The 20494-nt window shown below is 37.9% G+C and overlaps 1 protein-coding gene across 7 annotated transcripts in view; it reads left to right on the top strand.

The window, feature by feature from the left end:
• Window positions 1–20494, top strand: part of ASPH (aspartate beta-hydroxylase) — a 115660-nt gene that overhangs the window by 86964 nt on the left and 8202 nt on the right. For all 7 annotated transcript variants that reach the window (XM_074818418.1, XM_074818428.1, XM_074818455.1 and 4 more), the window contains 6 exons: window positions 685–783; window positions 1472–1561; window positions 6173–6310; window positions 12663–12798; window positions 13641–13732; window positions 18544–18677. In XM_074818418.1, the coding sequence (XP_074674519.1) occupies window positions 685–783; window positions 1472–1561; window positions 6173–6310; window positions 12663–12798; window positions 13641–13732; window positions 18544–18677 (689 nt within the window). The remainder of the gene's footprint in view (window positions 1–684; window positions 784–1471; window positions 1562–6172; window positions 6311–12662; window positions 12799–13640; window positions 13733–18543; window positions 18678–20494) is intronic.

Genomic DNA, 20494 nt, shown 5'->3' on the forward strand with positions numbered 1-20494 from the left:
AGACCTTGCATTACCATCTGATAGCTTTCTCTTGGCCAAGCAAGTGTAAGCTCTTCCAGAGAATGCTCTAGTTCACCGCAGTACTGAGAATGCCCTTTGTGTTCCCAGTGTCTGCGCAGTCCCATTCTGTGATGCAGGCTTCATCTTACAGCGTCTTTCTCAATTGTACTCACTGTGCTTTGCAGTGTAATATGTTTTCTCATGCCAAGACTAGTTTGCCACCAGTATAAACCTATCTGATTTTAAACTATTTCAGGTATATTTCTACACTATGCTTCCCATGACTGTTTTGTAGGTTCTTTCAAGAGCAGCTGCTTTCCTTCAGATTAGTCAAACCTGGGATAGGTAACTTAAATGTTAATAAATGGTGTTAATTCTGTAATGTAGCATACTGTAACTCAAGAGAGAGGGTGGAGAAAGGCAGACAACTGAAAAATAAAGCAATTCAGAGATTCTGGTTGGAATAATTTTTACTTCTGAGACTCTAAAGTTTGATTTGTAATAGATTTTTCTGGAGAAGCACAAAAATGAATGTGGAAAAGAAAGTACAGCCAAGCCAATAATTTATCTGAGAGTCAGCGATTAAAGAAAATGTCATTGCATCACTAAATAGTAATATGTGCACAGGTTTGTTAATTTGCATAGATCCATACATGAGTATTTAATTTATTTGCTTTCAAACAGGTTCTAAGCCTGGCTCCAAATGATGGCTTTGCCAAAGTACATTATGGCTTCATCTTGAAGGCAGAAAACAAGATAGCAGAGAGCATACCCTATCTAAAGGTATTTTTCTTTTCTCACTTACAGTAAATATTTTACCTGTAAAAAATAAAATTGCAACATATAAAACATGTCAAGGTAGAAGCATACTAATCACAAATCACAGTTTAAGCTATATGTTGGAGTTATATTGCTATATCACTGCCTATGAGCTGGAACAAGCTTGTACATTGAGAGTCATCAATTCTTAAACATTAAGTATTTGTTTTATTGGTGGTTAACTCTAAGTACACAGCTATGAGTCTCAAACTGCTTTGAGTTTGGCAGTATGCTGCACACTTAAGGTTCTTGAAAAATCCAGAGGGCTTGCATATACTTCTGAGTGTTTGGGAAGAAACACCACAAAATAAAACCTTAATACAGCTTACTGAAATGCTTGTGTATATGTACATAGAGTCAGGGGCAAGTATCCATCTCTGAATACACTTCTGTTTTGGAGGGACTGCGGGGAGAGAACATGGCATTTGGAAAACTGATAACATTTCCCAATGTTTTTTTACTGAAGTATTCATTCAGCCTGAGTTCCAGATGACTATGGTGGTTAGATTTGATAGCCAATATCATAGCCTGTCTCTTGCATAGAATTGGCAGCCTATTTACAGCAATCAAATGAATTATTTTAGAAGTCCTGTTGAAGTTTCTCTTATCCTTTTTCCTTTTCTTTTTTTTTTTTTTTTCTTCTATTTTTTAGGAAGGACTCGAGTCTGGTGACCCTGGCACAAATGACGGACGCTTTTATTTTCATCTGGGTGATGCCTTGCAGAGAATGGGAGACACAGAGGTACATATTTAACATGTTCTTGCTTTAAAGCTAAACCTCTGATGGACTGCAGAATCCAAAAAAACTTTTAAGCATGGGCTCAGTGTTGAAAACATGAGTAGTCCTATTGCAATAACAATCCACCATATGTGTGTAGAGGTCAAGATAAGCAACAGCAAAAAATCTGCCATTGGTGTGACAAGAGAGTCTCTTAGCATCTGTTGCTTTAGAACTAACCTAAACTTTTAAAGCTTGCATGAGGCAGTTTAAACTGAGGGACCAAACATTCTTCAAAAATGCAATCAAGGTGTTTTTAGAGTCTGTTTTCTGCTCCTGCCACTTACAACAAAGACTTTAACCAGAGTTAAAAAAAAACAAGTACATGTATATCACTGTATGGAAGTTCTCTCATAGCTCTGTTATAACAGTGTTTTGTAAACCTCCCTTCTTCCTCAAAGTGACCTTGAGCACCAATGAGTATGTGATAAAAGACCATAAGAGGACTGAATGTGTGGGCTGAGTGACAGTATTTGTTCAATAATTAAAGTAGCAAACAGATCAGAAAAGCAGAGATTTGTGCAACAAATCTGTTGCATGCCCAACAAAAACAAACATATGCGACTGAAAACCATAAGAGTTTCCAATTCATTAATTTAAAACCAAATTTAATGTAAAAGCTAGATTTAAATGTATGAATTAGCACTATTGCCATGGTAGGGGAGCAAAGGGCTTTTGTTGAAGACTGTTATCAGTAATGAACTTTACTATGGGCGTGTATTTAAAAACAAACAAAAAACAAGCCAAAAAGCCCTACTCAGGTTCCTGGATGGGAAATGTGAAAATAATAAGAATAAAAAAATCATAGTGGAACTGCTTTTTAAAGAGTTATCTAGTAATAGGTCTGAAATATTAATATCTAAAATACTGTAAAGTATGCTGGCCTCTTGAGTATCTTGGCCCAGTTGGTCAGTAGTTCTCCAGGTGGAGTATAGTAGCGCCTATGTTAGTGATCTTTCTTAAGCCTATTTCATCAGGTTGGTTTTCTTTCTTTATAAATCACGGAACTTATATTGCAATACCTTATACATACATTAAAATGTGATAATATCTGTGGTTTTAAGTTAGATTGCCTTCTCTGAAAGTACAATAAAATATTCTTCCAATGAAGTTTCTTGAATTTAAAAGTTCATTTACAAGTGAGAATTAATTGGCCTCATTCTGTACGTAAATACACACACACATACAGAGCGCCGGCTTGCATGCACTCTGTCTCTCTCTCTCTGTCCTTCTCTCAACAGAAAACCGAAAAGGAAATCCCTGTATGCTTTTGTGGGATATTCTGGGTTAAATGATTGTAATGGGATGCTCTAGGCTCAATGTTTGACTAAAGATACAACACAGATGTAATTAATGTATATCATCCCAGTCTGCAGGATAATCATGTGTTAATATTTATGGAGTTAATGGTCAAATCTACTGTAGAAAAAGTTTTAATCGATGACAAATGAACTTCTTGGCATAGAGAAGACTTCTAAATTTATCAGTGGAAAGTCCACTGTTAAGCTAAATTTTTCTTACTGACCTTGCTAGACTTGCTGAACTTCAAGATTTAATCAAGGAAACAGATCAATATTTACGGGACATGTGAAATTACTATCACTGAAGGTTTGTTGAAGGTAGATATTCATCTATTAGAGCTAAATTAGGAATTATGAATGTGGTTTTGGTAAGTGTTAGGGAAACAATGTTGAGTATGCCCTTTCCAACTATAATTTGATAAAATGCCAAATTGACTTAAAAAAAAGATAAATTAGAACAGTGGAAGGTATTATAGAACAAAGTGCTGTTTACACAGAATGTATAAACTGAGTGCCTCTCAGACACAAACAATTTCCTGGAAAAGAAGCTATACTGTTGTAGCTGTTCTGAATAGTATAGTGGTCATTACTTAGTCTGTCCACTGCCAAGATCTGCATGTGAAAAGAAAGGTTTCTCATGGAAACTCAGGACTGGAAAGGATGACCGAGGCAACCTAACCCTACTTCATGCTGTCAAAGGCAACCTCATAGGACAATTCTTCTAATAGATAAGGATTAACAGCATTATATATCGTGATTATAGCTGATGGCTCTTAAAGAGCAGCAACATTCATACTCATCAGTCGGTGGCTGAAACAAGTAATTCATCCCCCTTATCATTTGGGCTAACTCCAGACATTGCAAATGAATGCAGGCAGTGACCATGAATGATCTATTGATATCCCACTGCTATTGCAACTTACATCTTGGGGAACATACGTTATAAATCATAATGCTTCCATTTCAGATACTTAACTAAGATAACATCAAAATTTAAATGTATACTCTGTATTACCCAAAGGTAATTCTTTTTTTTTTTTTTTAACCCATACACAATTTTACAAAGCTTCTCTAGAAAAATAAGATGAAAGCTTACATATGGTCTACTGTTATTCTGTTCATCCACACTGTTTTTCTGTACTTCAGATAAATACTGTAAGGCAACATTCTATTGCAGCCTTTCCTCCCTACTTTAAGATGGTTATAAAGATCAGAGTGCCACATTTTTTAAAAGCTTGAAGAAAATTTGTAGACTTTCAAAAAATAATCTATGGTTACAATATAGAGACTTATGTAAAAATGTGAAAGCAAAGCCACCCAAAGTCATTTTTTACCTTATATCTGAAGTAAAAAATCTCAAAGATGACATCTGAAAAGTTATAGAAATAATCCATTACATGAATTTCCGGTAGCCTTTTGTTTTCATGACTGACTGACTGCTAAGGCTAAGTCTTAGTAAGTCACGCACTATTCTCATGACTGATTTGTACCCAAAAAAATTTTGCTTGTCTTTCTAGTTTACTTGCTTCAAGGTAAACATAAATAATAAGCTGACATGAACTGTTCTCCTAGAGGTGTGTTATTTGATTGTATGTGTCACATTCCATTAGACCCCATACATGAAATGATTATTCTTTAGCTTAAGAGTTAGTACTGTGGTTTTTGTCTCAATAAGCATTTTGTTTTAGCCTTCATGTCGAATGAGGGCAGATTAATGGACAACTGTCATGCTCAGGAGGTAGAATAGGAGAAGTTACTCTCTTTGAAAAACAAATAACAAATAGTCACACAGGGAAACTACCATACCAGAATACTGCTGTGGACAGTGTTCATCTTGTCCAGATGTCATGGTTTAACCCCAGACAGCAACTAAGCCCCACACAGCTGCTCTCTGACTCCCTGCTGATGGGATGGGGGAGAGAATCGGAAGAGTAAAAGTGAGAAAACTCCTGGGTTGAGATACAGACAGTTAGGTGAAGCAAAAGCCACATGTACAAGCAAAGCAAAACCAGGAATTCATTCACCGCTTCCCATCAGCAGGCAGCTGTTCAGCCATCTCCAGGAAAACAGGGCTCCATCACACTTAACAGTTACTTGGAAAGACAAACACCACTACTTCAAAAATCCTTTCTTTCTTCCTTCTTCCCCCAGCTTTATATGCTGAGCATGACATCGTATGGTCTGGGGTATCCCTTTGGTCAGTTGGGGTCAGCTGTCCCAGCTGTGTGCACCCCCAGCCACCTCGCTGGTGCGGTGGGGTGAGAAGCAGAAACTCTCTGTAAGCAGAGACTCTCTGTAAGCACTGCTCAGCAGTGACTAAAACATCCCTGCGTTATCACACTGTTTCCAGAACAAGTCTAAAACAGAGCTCCATACTAGCACTGGGATACTAGCACTGTGAAGTGCTCTGGACTTACCTCCTATCTCCCTACTTAGCTGTCCTGTCATACCCTTTTTTTTTTTTTTTTTTTATGTGTGTGGTCTAAAATATTGCAGCCATAGCAGCAATGCTAGACAGGAAGGAGGCAGCTATATATACCCTTCTTTGTGTATGGTTCATCACAGTGCTATTCATGCTGGATCTTGTCTTTCCAAGCATCCCATTTTCTTCCTTTGCAGAACCTTGTTTTGCTGCTATATAGTGGTAAAGCAAGTTCTGGAAAGGGAGAGTAAGACAAACAAAGGTCTGGTATTAGCCTCAGTAGGTTTCTACCATGTGAAATAAAGGGAAGGGTCAATAAAAATTAGTAGCATCAGCTCAGTTCTGGTGTGGCAACAAATATTTGAAGAAATTCAAATGCATATATGTATTAGATAATTATGTAACAATTTAGATCCACAAAGTCAGCACTGTTTTCATCATCACATCATCTCCATTGGCAGCAGAAGGCAGTCATCTATAATACATAAGTAGAGAATTGAAACATAGAGAAGGCAAGGTTGCCAAGATGACAAACAATTGGATATCCCAAGTCCAAGGAGAGCACTGATGTTCCTGACCCATATTTGGTGTGAATGTGAGAAGGTTATCCTATTTTGCTAATGTTGGATTGGACAGCCTTGGCTGACTGATGTATTTTGGGATTATTAATTGGGATTGTTTGGTTTGGTTTGGTTTTTTTTCTTTAAGTGTTCGTTACTACATTACATCAGAAGAATAACCCCAGCATCCAAAGAGACAGTCTGTTACCTTACCAAAAAAGCATGAGTTACTTTTTTTGTGTGTGGGAGCTTGGCTGATAGGAATTTGATTGTTAACACTGCAATATTTTAGGCGTACAAGTGGTATGAACTTGGATACCAAAGAGGTCACTTTGCATCAGTTTGGCAGCGCTCCCTCTACAATGTCAAGGGACTGAAAGCTCAACCTTGGTGGACAGCAAGGGAAACTGGTTACACAGAACTGGTGAAGGTAAGGCAGTTTGTTTCTGTGTACTTTGATGTTATTTTTTTTAATAATGACTATAAGGTATTAAGCAGAGAAAATTCTAATCTATGAAGTCGGAATCACTGCCTGTGAGTGCCAGACACCAATCTCAGACTGAGCACAAGTTTTAACTAAGATACTATAAAATGAGCTCAGGCATTTTCAAAATTGAGAATGGGAACAGGATGGCTGAAATGATTAATAAATACAAAATCTGCATGGTAGACAACAGTAATGTCTCAAGTGCAAAATGACAGCAAACTTTAGTAATGTCTGGGATACCCATTGTGAATTTTTAATTAGTCAGGAAAGGCTGTGTCCTTCATCCCTTGTGTAATATTTGGCGACTTCTTTAGAAGTTTTTAATTGCATAAGAGAAACAAGTGTAGACTCCCAGTGATGGATTTAGCAAAGATAACAACATAGAATTTAGGTTCTTTAAAGTTTTTTATTTAATGAAAGACAATTAGTCTGGCTATTATTCATAATAATAGTTTTGTTTCAAAAATAGCATAATTTTTATTATTTTATTTTAATTTTAATAATTTTAATCATAATTCCTAAAAAAAAACCAAACAAACAAAAAAAAAAAACCCAAAAGAAAAGGGGAGAAGAACCCTTTTTTTTCCCTGTATGTTTTAATATTATTATGTGGTTTAGCAAAAATATTCTGCACAAATAATCTAAAAACATAAATGTTTATTTGCAAGAGACAGGTTCCTTCAGAGTGGTTGCTTCCTTATACTTAGTTACATAACATGTTAAAAAACCTACTATGAAAGGATGATTTTATTTTAAAAAAGGAAAGAAACTGAAAAAGGAAGATTACTCCTTGTTATGCTTTTGATGGCAACATAAATAAGGCTGGGAAATTTAGATTAAAGTATGATTCTCCAGTGTAATCTCAGTCACACAAAAAAGGCAATTAGCTTTGTGGACTAGCATTTGGGAATATTTTAAATGTGCATGTATTGAACTCATTCTCAAGGAATGTGTAGGAATAGATATTCCCTGCCATAAAGGAGATGGAGAAGCTGGGAACTTCTTATCATACTTTTGCCCAACAAAAAATAAAGAATATATATTATTTTATTGATGTTTTAGAGCTATCTGCAGTGACGTTTTACAGTCTCTTACATGTAAACCATTCAAATGCCTGAGTCACAGATGGCAATGGTCCCTTCACCCTTGGGATGAATGGCCAGGACTCCACCTTGAAGGGATTTTTTCAGATGGATTAGACCATATATGGAGGTCTTGATTTGGATCAGCATCCTACATGACTCCTAGAAGAACCATTCAGAAGACCAACAAGGATAGAAATTCACCCTGACCTCCACAGCACAAGTGCCTCTCTGAAATCCACTCATACCTCTTCAATCCAGTCATTTTGTGCTATGTTTTTTAGCTGTTCTGTTAGCAATATGTCATTGAATCTGGTCTAAATTGTGGCTGTTAATTTACTTACATAAGTATCATAATTTGGGGGTCATAAGATTTACATTCTTCAAGATAATATTCATAGTTGAAAGTATAAACTCAAAATATAAGTGAAATGCATCAGGAAAAATATTTGTATTGTGTTTCCCTTATAACTCAAGTTTTGAAAAAAAGCGGGCTTGATTCTAATAACATATGATGCTGCAAGCAAAATTTGAAGTAATATTCTCTAGAAAGTGGAAAAAAAATCATTGAAAACATTGGCTTTATTAATTTCTGAAATACCCAACTTCTGTACATGCTTTAGTTTAAAAAAACATTTTTTCCCCATTCCACAGAGCAAAAACTAATCAGCAGTTATTTCTTACTGCTTCGTCTCATTAGATTCCTCTTACATCTGTGCAGGATGTGTCGGAAATGCTACCAAATCCCAATGATAGAATTTGACATGGAAAACTGCTGTATGAAGGGCAAAGCACTGGAGGCCCTGACCCTCTCTCCCTGTGTTTCACTACTTGTTGTTAAATGTGAACAAGCTTTTTTCAATATCTTGGTAGCTTAACAGAGCTAACTGAACATTTATTTGTGGCTAACTAAGACAGTGCTAAAGCCAGACTGGCAGCTTGTTTTGGTTCATTCTACTAACTAGCACAGCTGTGGTCAGTAGCATCTTATGGCAGAGACCTGGCTTGATTTTGTTATAAAGAGTCATGTGATTTCTTGGGATTGGAGATGGGGATGTGAATTTTGACAATGCCTTGCTTTTTCCATAGAAAACCTGAAGAAAAAATTGTCTTTTTTTTTTTGTATTCCCATTTTAATAAATTCTTTCTGAGGGGCGTTCAGGTCACCTAACTGTAGCCATACAGACACAAGACATATTGTCCATACTAGTGGTCTATTTACAGGTCAAAAAAGAAGTATTTCCAGAGGATGATTAATTTTTACTATGTTAAATAACTATCTAAGGATGGCATGTCTTCCCTTCTGGTGTTAACTTCCCTACTGCTTTACTAAAAAAAGAAGCCTAGACAACTAATTTAGGCCTGATGTTTAACTGCCTGATGGGTAAGATTAAAGACAGCCTCATTCTTTATTTACTTCACTGTTACCTACTTGCCTGGATGTCTTAAGGAAGAGGGATTTTTTTTAGTTTCTAAAAAAACCCCACAAAGTAACACTTAACAGGATGTGTATTATGGTGGTAAATCCTGATTAGTGCTACTGTGATAAGGGGAAGTGGATCTTTGCAACTCTTTAGCTGTTGCTCATTAATGCTTGTGTATTTTATAGTTTCCTTGAAAGAATAGGAAGGGACACCTGATTTCTTAGGGAAAAGAAGACATAGGTTTAAGTAAGGAAGAGTGTGTCAAGTGATTTATATAGAAATGTTCTGTTAATGTTTCTGATCTACAGTATTTCAGGCCTTTGGATTTGGAGATAGAAACTCCTTCTTTCTTGTTTGAGCTCAGCTAAAAGGAAACCTTACTTTTATCTTTGAAAACCTGTCCTCTTCCTTTGGGGCAATTAGCTTTCCATGAATGGTCTTGCTGAGTCATTGCATCATTCTCTGGTACCTTTTGTAGAACCTCAGTATAGGTTCTATTCTGGTGCTCATTTAAAAAAAAAAAAAAAAAAAAGAGGTACAATGCTATTGAACCCTAGAGACTTTTCACCAGTCTGAAACTACTACATAGGTTAATGGCCTAGGTAACTTCTTCCTTTCCTCATGTTTGTCCTGTGACTTTTTGGAAGGACCCCGAGGATGCTTTGCCAACAATGTACTACAGTGAATAGCTATAATGTACTACAGTGATTGATTAAAGTAGATCTTGTATTGTCAGTTTTCTCTGGCTTAGATTTTATTAATTAAAAATTTAAAGTGCAGCAAGAAAAGCGTAGAGAATGAAAGTACTGGAGCAGCACATATCCATAATATTTTCTGGAGAGTGACAGGTAGGACTTTAATGGTTTAGCTAATAATAGCTAAACATTCATATATAATGGAGAAATTAAATTGAAATATGCATTTAAAGTGTGGCTGGATGCTTTAAGGGGAGCCTTGCGTTGAAAAGAGCAGATGATGCATACACATGCTGATGTTCAAGCACTCTGAATGACTGGATGGGTACAAGGAACCCATTTTGAAAGGTTTAAAATATTGCCCCTTACTTGGAGGTTATCCCCAGCAGAGATACGGTAACTGATCATGAACACTCTCATACTCTGTTTCAGTAACAAAGTGAAATAGATTGAAGTCTTCACCATTATTTTATTTTATAGTCCAATGAATTAAAATGGACATGTGTTCAGTAGTTAGGCCTCACAGAGGGTAGTAACCTCTCAGTCTCTGCCTGTGTCGTTTATGACCATGCATTTGAAAGGGTTTGACAGCACAGAGTAAAGATTCTTATAATAGTCACACATAAAAATAAACCAATATTTGGAAATCCCTATTTAAATATAGTAACATCTTTGGCAATAAAATCTACACTATTGCCAGATGTAAAGCAACTGTAAACTTCCATTATTGTTAGGAACTGTATTTAAAAAGCCATATGGAGGTTTATGGGAATCATCTGCTAGGAAACAAGTACATATGCTCCCAATGCTGTTTGCCACCTGATTCTTCACTTAAAATCGGGATATTGCACCAAATATAATATGAATTTGTTGCTCTAACCTGAGGCTTGAATCGCTACATATTATTGACTTAGTCATTATGTTTTAATGGTGTTATGAGTTCTTACCATTCAAGGTATGCCTAAGAGTCTGTAAAATCAGAGAGATCAAGACTGAGCTGTTTGAACTACTGTAACCCTCTGCTTCCTTTTTACCTAGGAGTTGCCTATCACTTATAGTAAAGCACTGTCAGTGTCTTTTATAGATGGGGTCCAGGTCTTCAGGAGTATAGAGACGCTATTGATTTCAGTGCAAGTTATATCTAAAACCACTGAGGAGCTAGTTCAAAATCAATGATATGTATTCAAATCACTTCATATCCAAAATGTTAGGGAAGGAGTCTTAAAATGCAAGGACAAACACACACCTTTGGAGGTTAACTTTCAGCCTGTGGCACTCATGAAGGATTAGAGGTGACCAAGCAGCTGTTGCCTGCAACTCCTTGGACCATTGGTGCTCTTCATATATCATCTTGTCTGCATGGTTGAATGCTTCTTCTTACCTTTTTTCAGATGAGGGAGTAGGAGGAGTTTGAGGAAACAGAGAAGCACTTGTATCTTTTAAAATTTCCCAGTTTTGTTGATCTGTATCACTGTAATTTGAGGCTTGTGCAAATGTAAGTTATTCTTTTCTTTCTCTTCTCCAGCCAGTGCAAAATCAGGTACTCAAGCTGGTATTTCCTTTTGTAGATACAGTAATGTTGAATCAGTACCAGCACTGTTCACTATTCATCTCTGATCGGGTGGAAATTTTCAGTCTTGTTTTGTACCCTGCATTTTGGAAAAGTCAGTTTTCCAAAGATATTCTAAGAAACATTTCTACTTAATGTTAACTGTTAAACAAGTGTTATGGAAACCCATCAATGAGAGAGAATAAGGTGAATTCACCAGGAAAAATGATAAGTGCTCTTCCCCTTTACTGATGGATGAGAGAGAAAACAATTTGCTAGGAAGAGGTACTGTAATAACAGAAGTGCAATCCTAATTTTCATAGGTCTTAGCCAACCTAAAAATGTTCTAGTGGGAGAAAGTTGCCGTATTATAGACAGCATGTTCTAGCCATGGCTTGCTGAGCCTTTTATGATGTATCAACATACAACCTATTTTGTGTGATTAGCTTGTCTTTTAATTGAAAAAACTCAAGTGGAAAATGCAACTTTTTAATTGAAATGGGGAAGGCTGATAACCATATGGAGTTTTAAGGCTAAAAAGGGGCAGTTATATCACCTGGTCTCACAGACTTGAGTTTTACTCGGCTTTACACATCATATAAAGAGGTAGTGTGGGAGCACACCTTAGCCTATTTTCAGTATGAAATTGATTGAAAATGTCTTACAGAAATGCTTTGTTCAAGAGCACAAAGGAAAAATGAAAACCATTCACCCAAAATAAGGTTTAGCAAGTAAAGTAAGCAGCTGGGAAATTGAAGTCACTTATCCAGGTCCATTGTGACGCTATGGGTTTTTCATTTATATTGCTTTAACATTAAAATGACTTATTGGCAGAATAAAAGGCTTTCTGATCTATCTGATTTTTACAAATATAATGTCCTAAGGCAACAGAGAACAGAATTTTTAGTTCTACAGTCTTGTGGTTTTGCTATGTATGGTACAAGCAGCTTACACATTTTTAATGGTTGTATCCATAAATCATCACCTGGCATTTCAAGTCATATTCGATCTTTTCCAATAGCATCAGCATATGCAAGTGAATCTTTGCAAACCTTTCTGAAGATTTAAATCATAACTGTCAACTTAAGTGGCCTGTTTACATTTGTACTGTTTGAACTGTGATGTTCTGCCAACACCTGGAGTTCCAGGTTATGGGAGTGGTTTTCTAGTTGCATGAGTGCTTCTAGGTAACATGTGCTGTCTTTAAGAACAATACTCTTCCTAGCTTGCAATGCAAAATGATCTGTTAGAGGGCCCTTAGGCTAATCAAAAAGCAAGTCAAAGTGAGGCCTAGTCTGAAAAGAGGCTGGGGATTATTGAAGTTTCATGATCCAAATGTAATTGAATCTGAGGAATACTGTGGAAATTGTTTTTCCTGCCTTAACGTGTCAGAAGGGAATTGAATATAAAGAAACTTGATAATGATGATGAACACTCTTTTAGTGCTTTTAAATTAAAAAAAAAGTTAATGTCAGGGAAAAATAAAAAAAGTACTAAAGCCAAATGTAGTAAGTTCTCAGTGCAGTAACATGGCTCTCACAACAGTCCTTAGAAAAAAATTGGAAGCTCATTCGGGATGAGGGGCTTGCTGTGATGGATAAAAAAAGAAGCCTCTTCCTGCCTGAAGATGAGAATCTACGAGAAAAAGGAGACTGGAGCCAGTTTACCTTATGGCAACAAGGTAAAACATTTTCTATTTCTTCTCTTTCCCCAATTTCACTTTCTCAGATTAATATAGTGTAATAAGGAGTAGCAACACAGTTTTTTCCAAAACCATTTTTGTAATCACTGAATCTGCAGAAGAAGGGAGCTAATAAAATAGTGTCTGGGACCCCTGTGACAGTGAACAAGAGTTCTTTATTCTAAACCATGTTGTCCCCAAGAACTTCTAAGAATCCCTTGAGGGTAATACTCCTCTTCTGACAAGGCTGCATTTTGCATTGTAATGCATAGTACAGATAAGCCTGAGGGAAGACAAGAATGTGGGGGGAGGTGCATCCTCAATATTGTGTTGTCAGCTAGGTGAGATCTATCATTCAGAAACGGTATGAGCAAAAGAATATGAGCTTTATTAAGACTGCTGCCCTGTCTCTGAGCTCTGCAGTGAGAGCTCCAACTGTTGGAATGACCTTAAATTCTTATAAGACTCTGCATTTGAAAGAGTACTGTAAAATAAAATATGAAAAGCAACTTATATCAAAATATATTCTGGTGTTAAAATGGTACAATGTTGGTGGCATTTTTCATCTTTTCTTCTATGCAGCCTCATTAACGATTATACTTTCAGAATCATGTTTAAAAATGATAGAAAGCCTGGTCTTCACAAATAATTTAAAAGCAAAGATGTGCAGGCTGCTCTGATAGTACAACATGAGAGTACTGCTGTTTCACGATCTGTAAAATGGGAATTTTACCTGTCTTTCAGTGTAGCTCTTTGACAGCTTTGTTGCTCTCTGCAAAGCAGAAAACAGGGAAATGTTTGTTCATTGATCTTACCAATGCTTTATTCATTATTTTCACTAGGAAGAAAAAATGAGAATGCTTGTAAAAGTGTTCCAAAAACATGCACTTTATTGGAAAGATTCCCAGAAGCTACTGGCTGCAGAAGAGGGCAGGTACCTAGCAAACTTCTTCATTTTTGCAAATTCCTAATGCTGGGAGCAGGTGATTTTGAGGAATGTGTATAGAAGGATGTATGACCTTGGTATATTTAATGGTGCTTCAGGCACACAATGAAGTTAACAGTAAAAGCATGCCCAGTTTTAGCCCTCAGCAAATACAAGGTGAAATATGTTAGCTGAAGCCTTTCTATGGAATCTTTAGTTTGAGCTATTTTACCTTGTGTGCACTGGCAGTTCGTGGTAGGTGAGTAGTTATTTGCAATGAGTCCACCAATAAGTAATAATTTACTAAACCTCAGCCCTAAATGACCTGATCTGACTCACAGCTAACCCTCCTCTGAGCAGGAGGTTGGATTAGGTCCTTTCTAATCTGAATTTTCCTATCATTACTTCTGTCTGAACTTTACAAAACTACTTCAGTGAGCCAGTGAGCTCACTGTGATAAATTTCACCCATCTACCCCAGCCTGACTTCATTAGACAGGACAATCACCTCCTGGAAGCCGAACAGTACTGCTGTCTCATGCTTCTTTCCTAAAGGTAAAAGAAGGAAATTTTACATCCATGAGCTGTGGCCTTGGGTGCCAACAAAAGTTGTTTCAAGTGCCTGGTCTACACTGACTACTCGGCTACAAATTAACATCATTAAATCATGCAGTATGGATCAATACATATGCAGCTGAACGAATGGCCCAACACAGATATCCTGTGATTCTATAGGACAGAATTTTTCATTATTCTTTTTTTTTCTTTTTTAAGTTATTATATTTTCTCTCTAATGACTGACTACATGAGGATAACCTTCATGTTGAAAAATTAAGGACGCAAAAGTTGGAAAACACAGTGCTAGCATAATCCTAATTCAGAGCCTTGAGAGTAAGTGTTCAGTTTTTTTCACTAGACTCTTGCTTTTGATGTGCAGAAGTACACTTGATGGCTAGTGTTGTGGCAATGAACAAGGCTATTGTTTCATTGATTTGTTGCAAAAGCTGGTTGCAGTGAATATAACTGATGAGAGAGGTCATCACACTCAGTGTGGCTAACAGCAAGAAAACTGTTTTCTGTGGTGTACACAGCCAAAATGGATCTATCCCAGAGAGCAAATTTGCTTTGAGAGCTACTATTTTGTTCATCATTTTTTGGCACCCCACATGTTATCACCAGGACATGTTTGCAGAAGCACTGTGTATTCACAACTATAGCTGTAGTCATGTGTTTTGAAGATATAAAATGTAAAATAGTGTGAAAAATGGTGCTCTAGAAGTCTTATGTCCAGTATTACAGTATACCTAGGACTATTTTGGTCTTAGGCTAGCTATGCCTTAGATTGTAACTGGTAAATTAAATTAAAAATATCACCTAATCTCTATGCATGTACTGAAGGACTTGGATGCAGTGTGAACAAACATAATCAGGAAATTAGGAATTCTGTGGTAGATAGATCCTTTGGGTTCTTTGGGCACCTTGTGTATTGACAAAAATAAAAAGAAATGTAAAATAATTCACAACCTTTTCAATGCTGCTGAGAGACGGTGTAGAACAATAGCGAGTAATCATATTATTAAAAATTATATAGTTCTTCTTAAAAATAACAGTAAAATAAAAGTAGCACAGGCAGTTTTAATTCTGAACATTTCTTAACTCTTTGGAGTTTTACTTTACAACCATAGTATAAATCATTGGTAGTTCACAACTCTGTAGTACTTGAGTACAGCACATACATATAATTCACAGACATATCTAAACTGATCTGCATAGTCAGATAAAATACATGACAGTAGTCATTCTGCACTGCTGGTATATGATCATTTAAAAAATTGTTTCTCTAGGATATTAGTAACTATTCTGCATAGGCAGTTATTTGCATTGCATTAGGGTCTGATAGAGCAATCAAGTTAACGCATCTCAGTGTACTGGTGGGTTGGAGCATCTGTGTTCACCACGGCCACTGGAGTTTATCACTTGCTGTTGAAAGAAACTGCTGGTAAACTGAAACCTCAGATGGTGGGAATGGCTAAGACACTAGACACACACTGTCTTCTGCTGATTTTCTTACAGTTGGAGAGCAAGCAACACCTTAAACCCTAAGACGTATCAAAGTTATCCTATCCCAGCTGGATGTGCAAATTTCACAGTTGAAAAAACACTTCTTGCCACTGTCATGCGTTATTCGCACTTTCTGTTTGGTGGGTTGTTGTAGAATCACAGAAAGGTTGAGGTGAGAAGGGTATCTGGAGATTACTTAGTTCAACCCCTTGCTCAAAGCATGATGAACTAGAGCAAGTTGCTCAGGACTGTGTCCAGTCAGGCTTGGATGCCTCTAAGGATAGAGAATCTACAGCCTCTCTGGGCAACCTTTTCCAGTGTACAGTTAAAAAGTGTTTTCTTATGTTTAAATGGAGTTTCCTGTATTTCAATATGTGTCCATTGCCTCTTTGCCTTTCACTGGATACCACTGAGAAGAGCCTGTCTCCGTCTTCTTCACTTCTTCCATCAGGTATTTATATACATTGATAAGATCCTGCCTTGAGCCTTCTGTTCTCCAGGCTGAGCAATCCCAGCTCTCTCAGCTTCCCCTTGTATGTCAGATGCTCCAGTCCCTTAATCACCTTTATAGCCCTTCACTAGACTTGCTGCAGTATGTCCATATATGTCTCATAGTACGTAGCACAGAACTAGACCCAGCACTCGAGTCGTCTCACCATGAGTTAGAGGGGAAAGGATAAAGTCCCTCAACCTGCTCCCAAAGCTCTCCCTAATGCAGCCCTGAAGCCTGTCGTCTTTGCTGCATGGGCACGTTGCAGGCTCATGTTCAAATTATTGTCTGTGAGGACCCCACAGTCTTTTTCTGGGAAGTTGCTTTCCAGACAGTTGTCCACCGGCTTGTATTGGTTCATGGGGTTATTCCTCCCCAGTGCAGAACTTTACACTTCTCTTTGTTGAATATCATAGGATTCCTGTTTGCTCCTTTCTCCAGCCTGCAAAGGTCCCTGTGAATGGCAGAAGGAAAAAAAAAAAAAAGCCATTTCTCTCCAATTAACTGTCATCTGCAAACTTGCTGAGGGTGATGCACTCTGTCCCATCATCTGAGTCATTTGTGAAGCTATTAAACAGTGTTGGACCCAGTATTGAGCCCTGGGGTGCACCTCTGATAAGTGGCCTCCAGCTGGACTTTGTGCCTCTGATCACAACTCTTTGAGCCTGACTGAACTGCCAGTTTTCAATCCACCTCACTCTCAGCTTACCTAGTTTCTATTTCATCAGTTTGTCAATGAGGATGTTTATGGCAGACAGTGTTGAAAGTCTTACTAAAGTTGAGATAAACAATATCCACTAATCTTGCCTCATCCACCAAGCTAGACATCTCACCATAGAAAGCTGATAAAGTTCAATTTCCCCTTCATAAATCCATGCTGACTCCTCCCAGTCACCTTTTTCTTCATGTGTTTGGAAATGATTTCCAGGATTATTTGCTCCATCACCTTCCCAGGGATCGAGGTGAGCCTGACTAGCCTATAGTTCCTCAGATCCTTGCCCTTCTTGAAGATAGGAACAACATTTGCTTTCTACCAGTCCTCAGGGACTTTTGCTGGTTCATGACCATGTGGATTCACAACATCATCCAGCTCCCTCAGCACTCACAGGTGGATTCCATCAGGACCCGTGGACCAGTTTGTTTAGTTTATTTAAATGTTCCCTAACCTGATCCTTCTTCACAGAAGGTAAGTTATCTTTGCTCCAGTGTTTTCCACTGGTCTCAGGTGCCTGGGATTCCCGAAGGTCAGTCATACCAGTAAAGATTGAGGCAAAGAATGCATGTAGCACCTCAGCCTTTTCCATAAGGCACATAATGCCTCAGCCTTTCCCGTGTCCTTTGTCATCAGATCTCCTGCCACATTTAGCAGCCAGGCCCACGTTTTCCCTAGACTTCCCTTTACTGCTGATGTATATGTGGAAACCTTTCTTCTTGCCTTTCAATTCAATCTCCAGATTCAACACCAGGAGAGCTTTGACTTTCCAAACCTCATCCCTGCATGCTCAGAGAGTGTCTCTACAGTCCTTCTGGGCGACCTGACCCTGTTTCTACCTTCTGAAGGCTTCCTTTTTGTGCTTCAAATTTTGTCTGAGTCACCATGCTTCCTGCACATGGGGATGAACCATTCTTGAGCTTGGATGAGGTGATACTTAAAAATCAACCAGCGGTCCTAGACCCCTCTTCTTGACAGCACTGTATCTCATGGGATTTTTCCCAACAGATCCCTGAAAAAGCCCAAGTCTGCTCTCCTGAAGCTGTGGGTAGTAATCCTGCTTTTTGTCTTCCTCCTCCTCTCATGATCCTGAACTCTACCATCTCATGGTTGCTCCAGCCAAGGTTGACAGTGACCTTGACAGCCACGTTGTCATCTGAGAGGGACCGGTCAGTCTGGCTAACACGGGCCTTGTGTCTCCTGAGATGCATCCTTTTAAATGTTAAGAGTGTATGTAAGTCTTTCCGTAGGAAAGAAGGTATTTTTCTGATTGTAGATAGGAGATAATTATTTCCAGGCTGAAATATGAATACTGATTATTTTAAGCAAAATGAAAAATATGCACTTTTACACACACACACACACCGCACAAGACATTTTTTTTTAGTATTGAATGCCTTCAGGACATGAGAAAGTGCAACTGTTGCTGAGACTCTAATAAAAGGCGACATTGCACTTTTGGCCCATCATCAAGGATGAGAAGTAGTGGAATCCTGAACTCCTATCAGTGTGGTTGTGAAGCTGAATATGTTGAAGGCATGCCTTTCTCTTCTTGCAGATCAAATATTCTATCATGCACCCAGGGACTCATGTCTGGCCCCACACAGGGCCCACCAATTGTCGGCTAAGGATGCATTTGGGCTTGGTGATACCTAAGGAAGGCTGCAGAATTCGATGTGCCCAAGAGAATAGGTATGGTTGGGGTTTTGGGGGGTTATTTTTTCCACCTTCCTCAGGACTGAAAAAGGGTTGGGCATGTAATAAAAAAAATTAAAATGGGGTGTTTTATGGATCAGGAGGTGTATTATATTTCATTAAACAGGCAATTTGCACCCTAACTCTTGCTACAAATATCAATATCAGTTCTTAAACAATACCAGAAGAATCTTTGGAGACAAAGCTGCTCTCCTCTGTTATGGCATGGAAATATCAGTGGGTTTAGTTCACAGAGTCCATGTGTTTACTTTTACAATGCCAGTCTAATATAGTTGCCAACTGAGTTCCTCTATTTGTTTTGATTTTGAGGGGACTTAGAATTCATTGCTTATTGAGCAAAAGCTAAAGCTAAGCTGAACCTCCATTTTCACCACCGTGACAGAATACTCTTGTATTTCTGGCAGAAGCCTTCTTCCTAGCTGGTATTTGTTAATAATTCAGTTAAAAATATTCCAGCTGAAGTTGATTTCAAGATGGAGACATCAATGAAGTGTTTGGTCCAATGAGTTACACAAGTAGCAAATTTCTTTAAAGTGCATTTTAAGTAAGAATTCTTACCCCTTAGGGAAAAATTATGATGCCTTGAAGACCAGTTTTGTTTCTGTTTGTTTGGTGCAAAAAACAAAATAAAGAGCAATAGCTTATGCATTTACAATCAGGGCATATACTCCCCTGGGAAATATGAGAAAATGTGATACATTTTTGCATGATATTATTAAACATAAACAGAAAAATATATATTAACCATATTGTTTTTTGATTACATACTTAATTTTCTGAGACTTATGTGAAATTCTAATGATGCTTAATGATGCAATATGTATTTTTTTGGAGATTCACTGTCTTGTCTGTAGCATCTGAGTGCAACAAGTGTTAATTTTGAATTCTTTTCATGGTAGTAATGTACAGATATATCTGATATTGAGAAATTAAATGCCACTCCTGTGTGACTGCAATATGTAGCAAAGATTTTTCTCATAACATTTGAAAACAACTACAAGAAATGTTTAGAATTTTTGAGAAGTATCCAACTGTAATAACCAAAATTGTTGTCACAATAGACTCCTGCCAACATATAGCTTATTTAATAATCTGTCACAGTCAGTGTTACAATCTACACTACCTACATATAGGTAGTGATGGACATTTGCTTCCAGCATTCCAATCCATATCCAAAATAAGCTGGGTTGAGGGAGAGGTAGCTAATGGACTTAAAGGACTAATATAGAGACATGAAGTCTTTTCACTTTAGGACATTGTGAATTCAGATTGGTGGTGACCGAATGGCATTACCATTAGGTGGCTGTTTAGTAGCCTGCGTGAATGAAGTGGTGGTTTTGATCTGCTGCCAAGAGAGTAGGTGTCCCCACCTCACCACCCATTATTACGGCTGGCACCCTTCTTTGTCTTAACCCGAACAGAAGGGATAGTCCTGTGGAAAGTGAACTTAACTACCTCCTTGGTAGCAACACTGTCAAAGTCAGTGTGTCAGAGTGGAGAAACACCTGTTGCTGCTGGTAGCTGCAGACAGAACACTGCAGTGTCTGGGCTCCTGGACCTGGCTCAATCATTCAGGTGCTGACTACAGCCTGTGCTGGACTGTGTTAACTTCAGTTGCTTTTGGCAAGAGCTATACATTCAGAATCAAAGACAGGATTTTCCCTGAAAACACTGAGAGTGTGTCTACTTCTGGCAGTGAAAGGGTTTTTTTACATCCCTTCACCTATGAAAGAGGAGGTGGGTGAACTGCTTTGGAAGGGAATGGTGGCAGGAGGAAATCCTACCTTGGGCAT

The sequence above is a fragment of the Strix aluco genome, chromosome 1, assembly GCF_031877795.1.
Source record: "Strix aluco isolate bStrAlu1 chromosome 1, bStrAlu1.hap1, whole genome shotgun sequence".
Taxonomy (NCBI): Eukaryota; Metazoa; Chordata; class Aves; order Strigiformes; family Strigidae; genus Strix; species Strix aluco.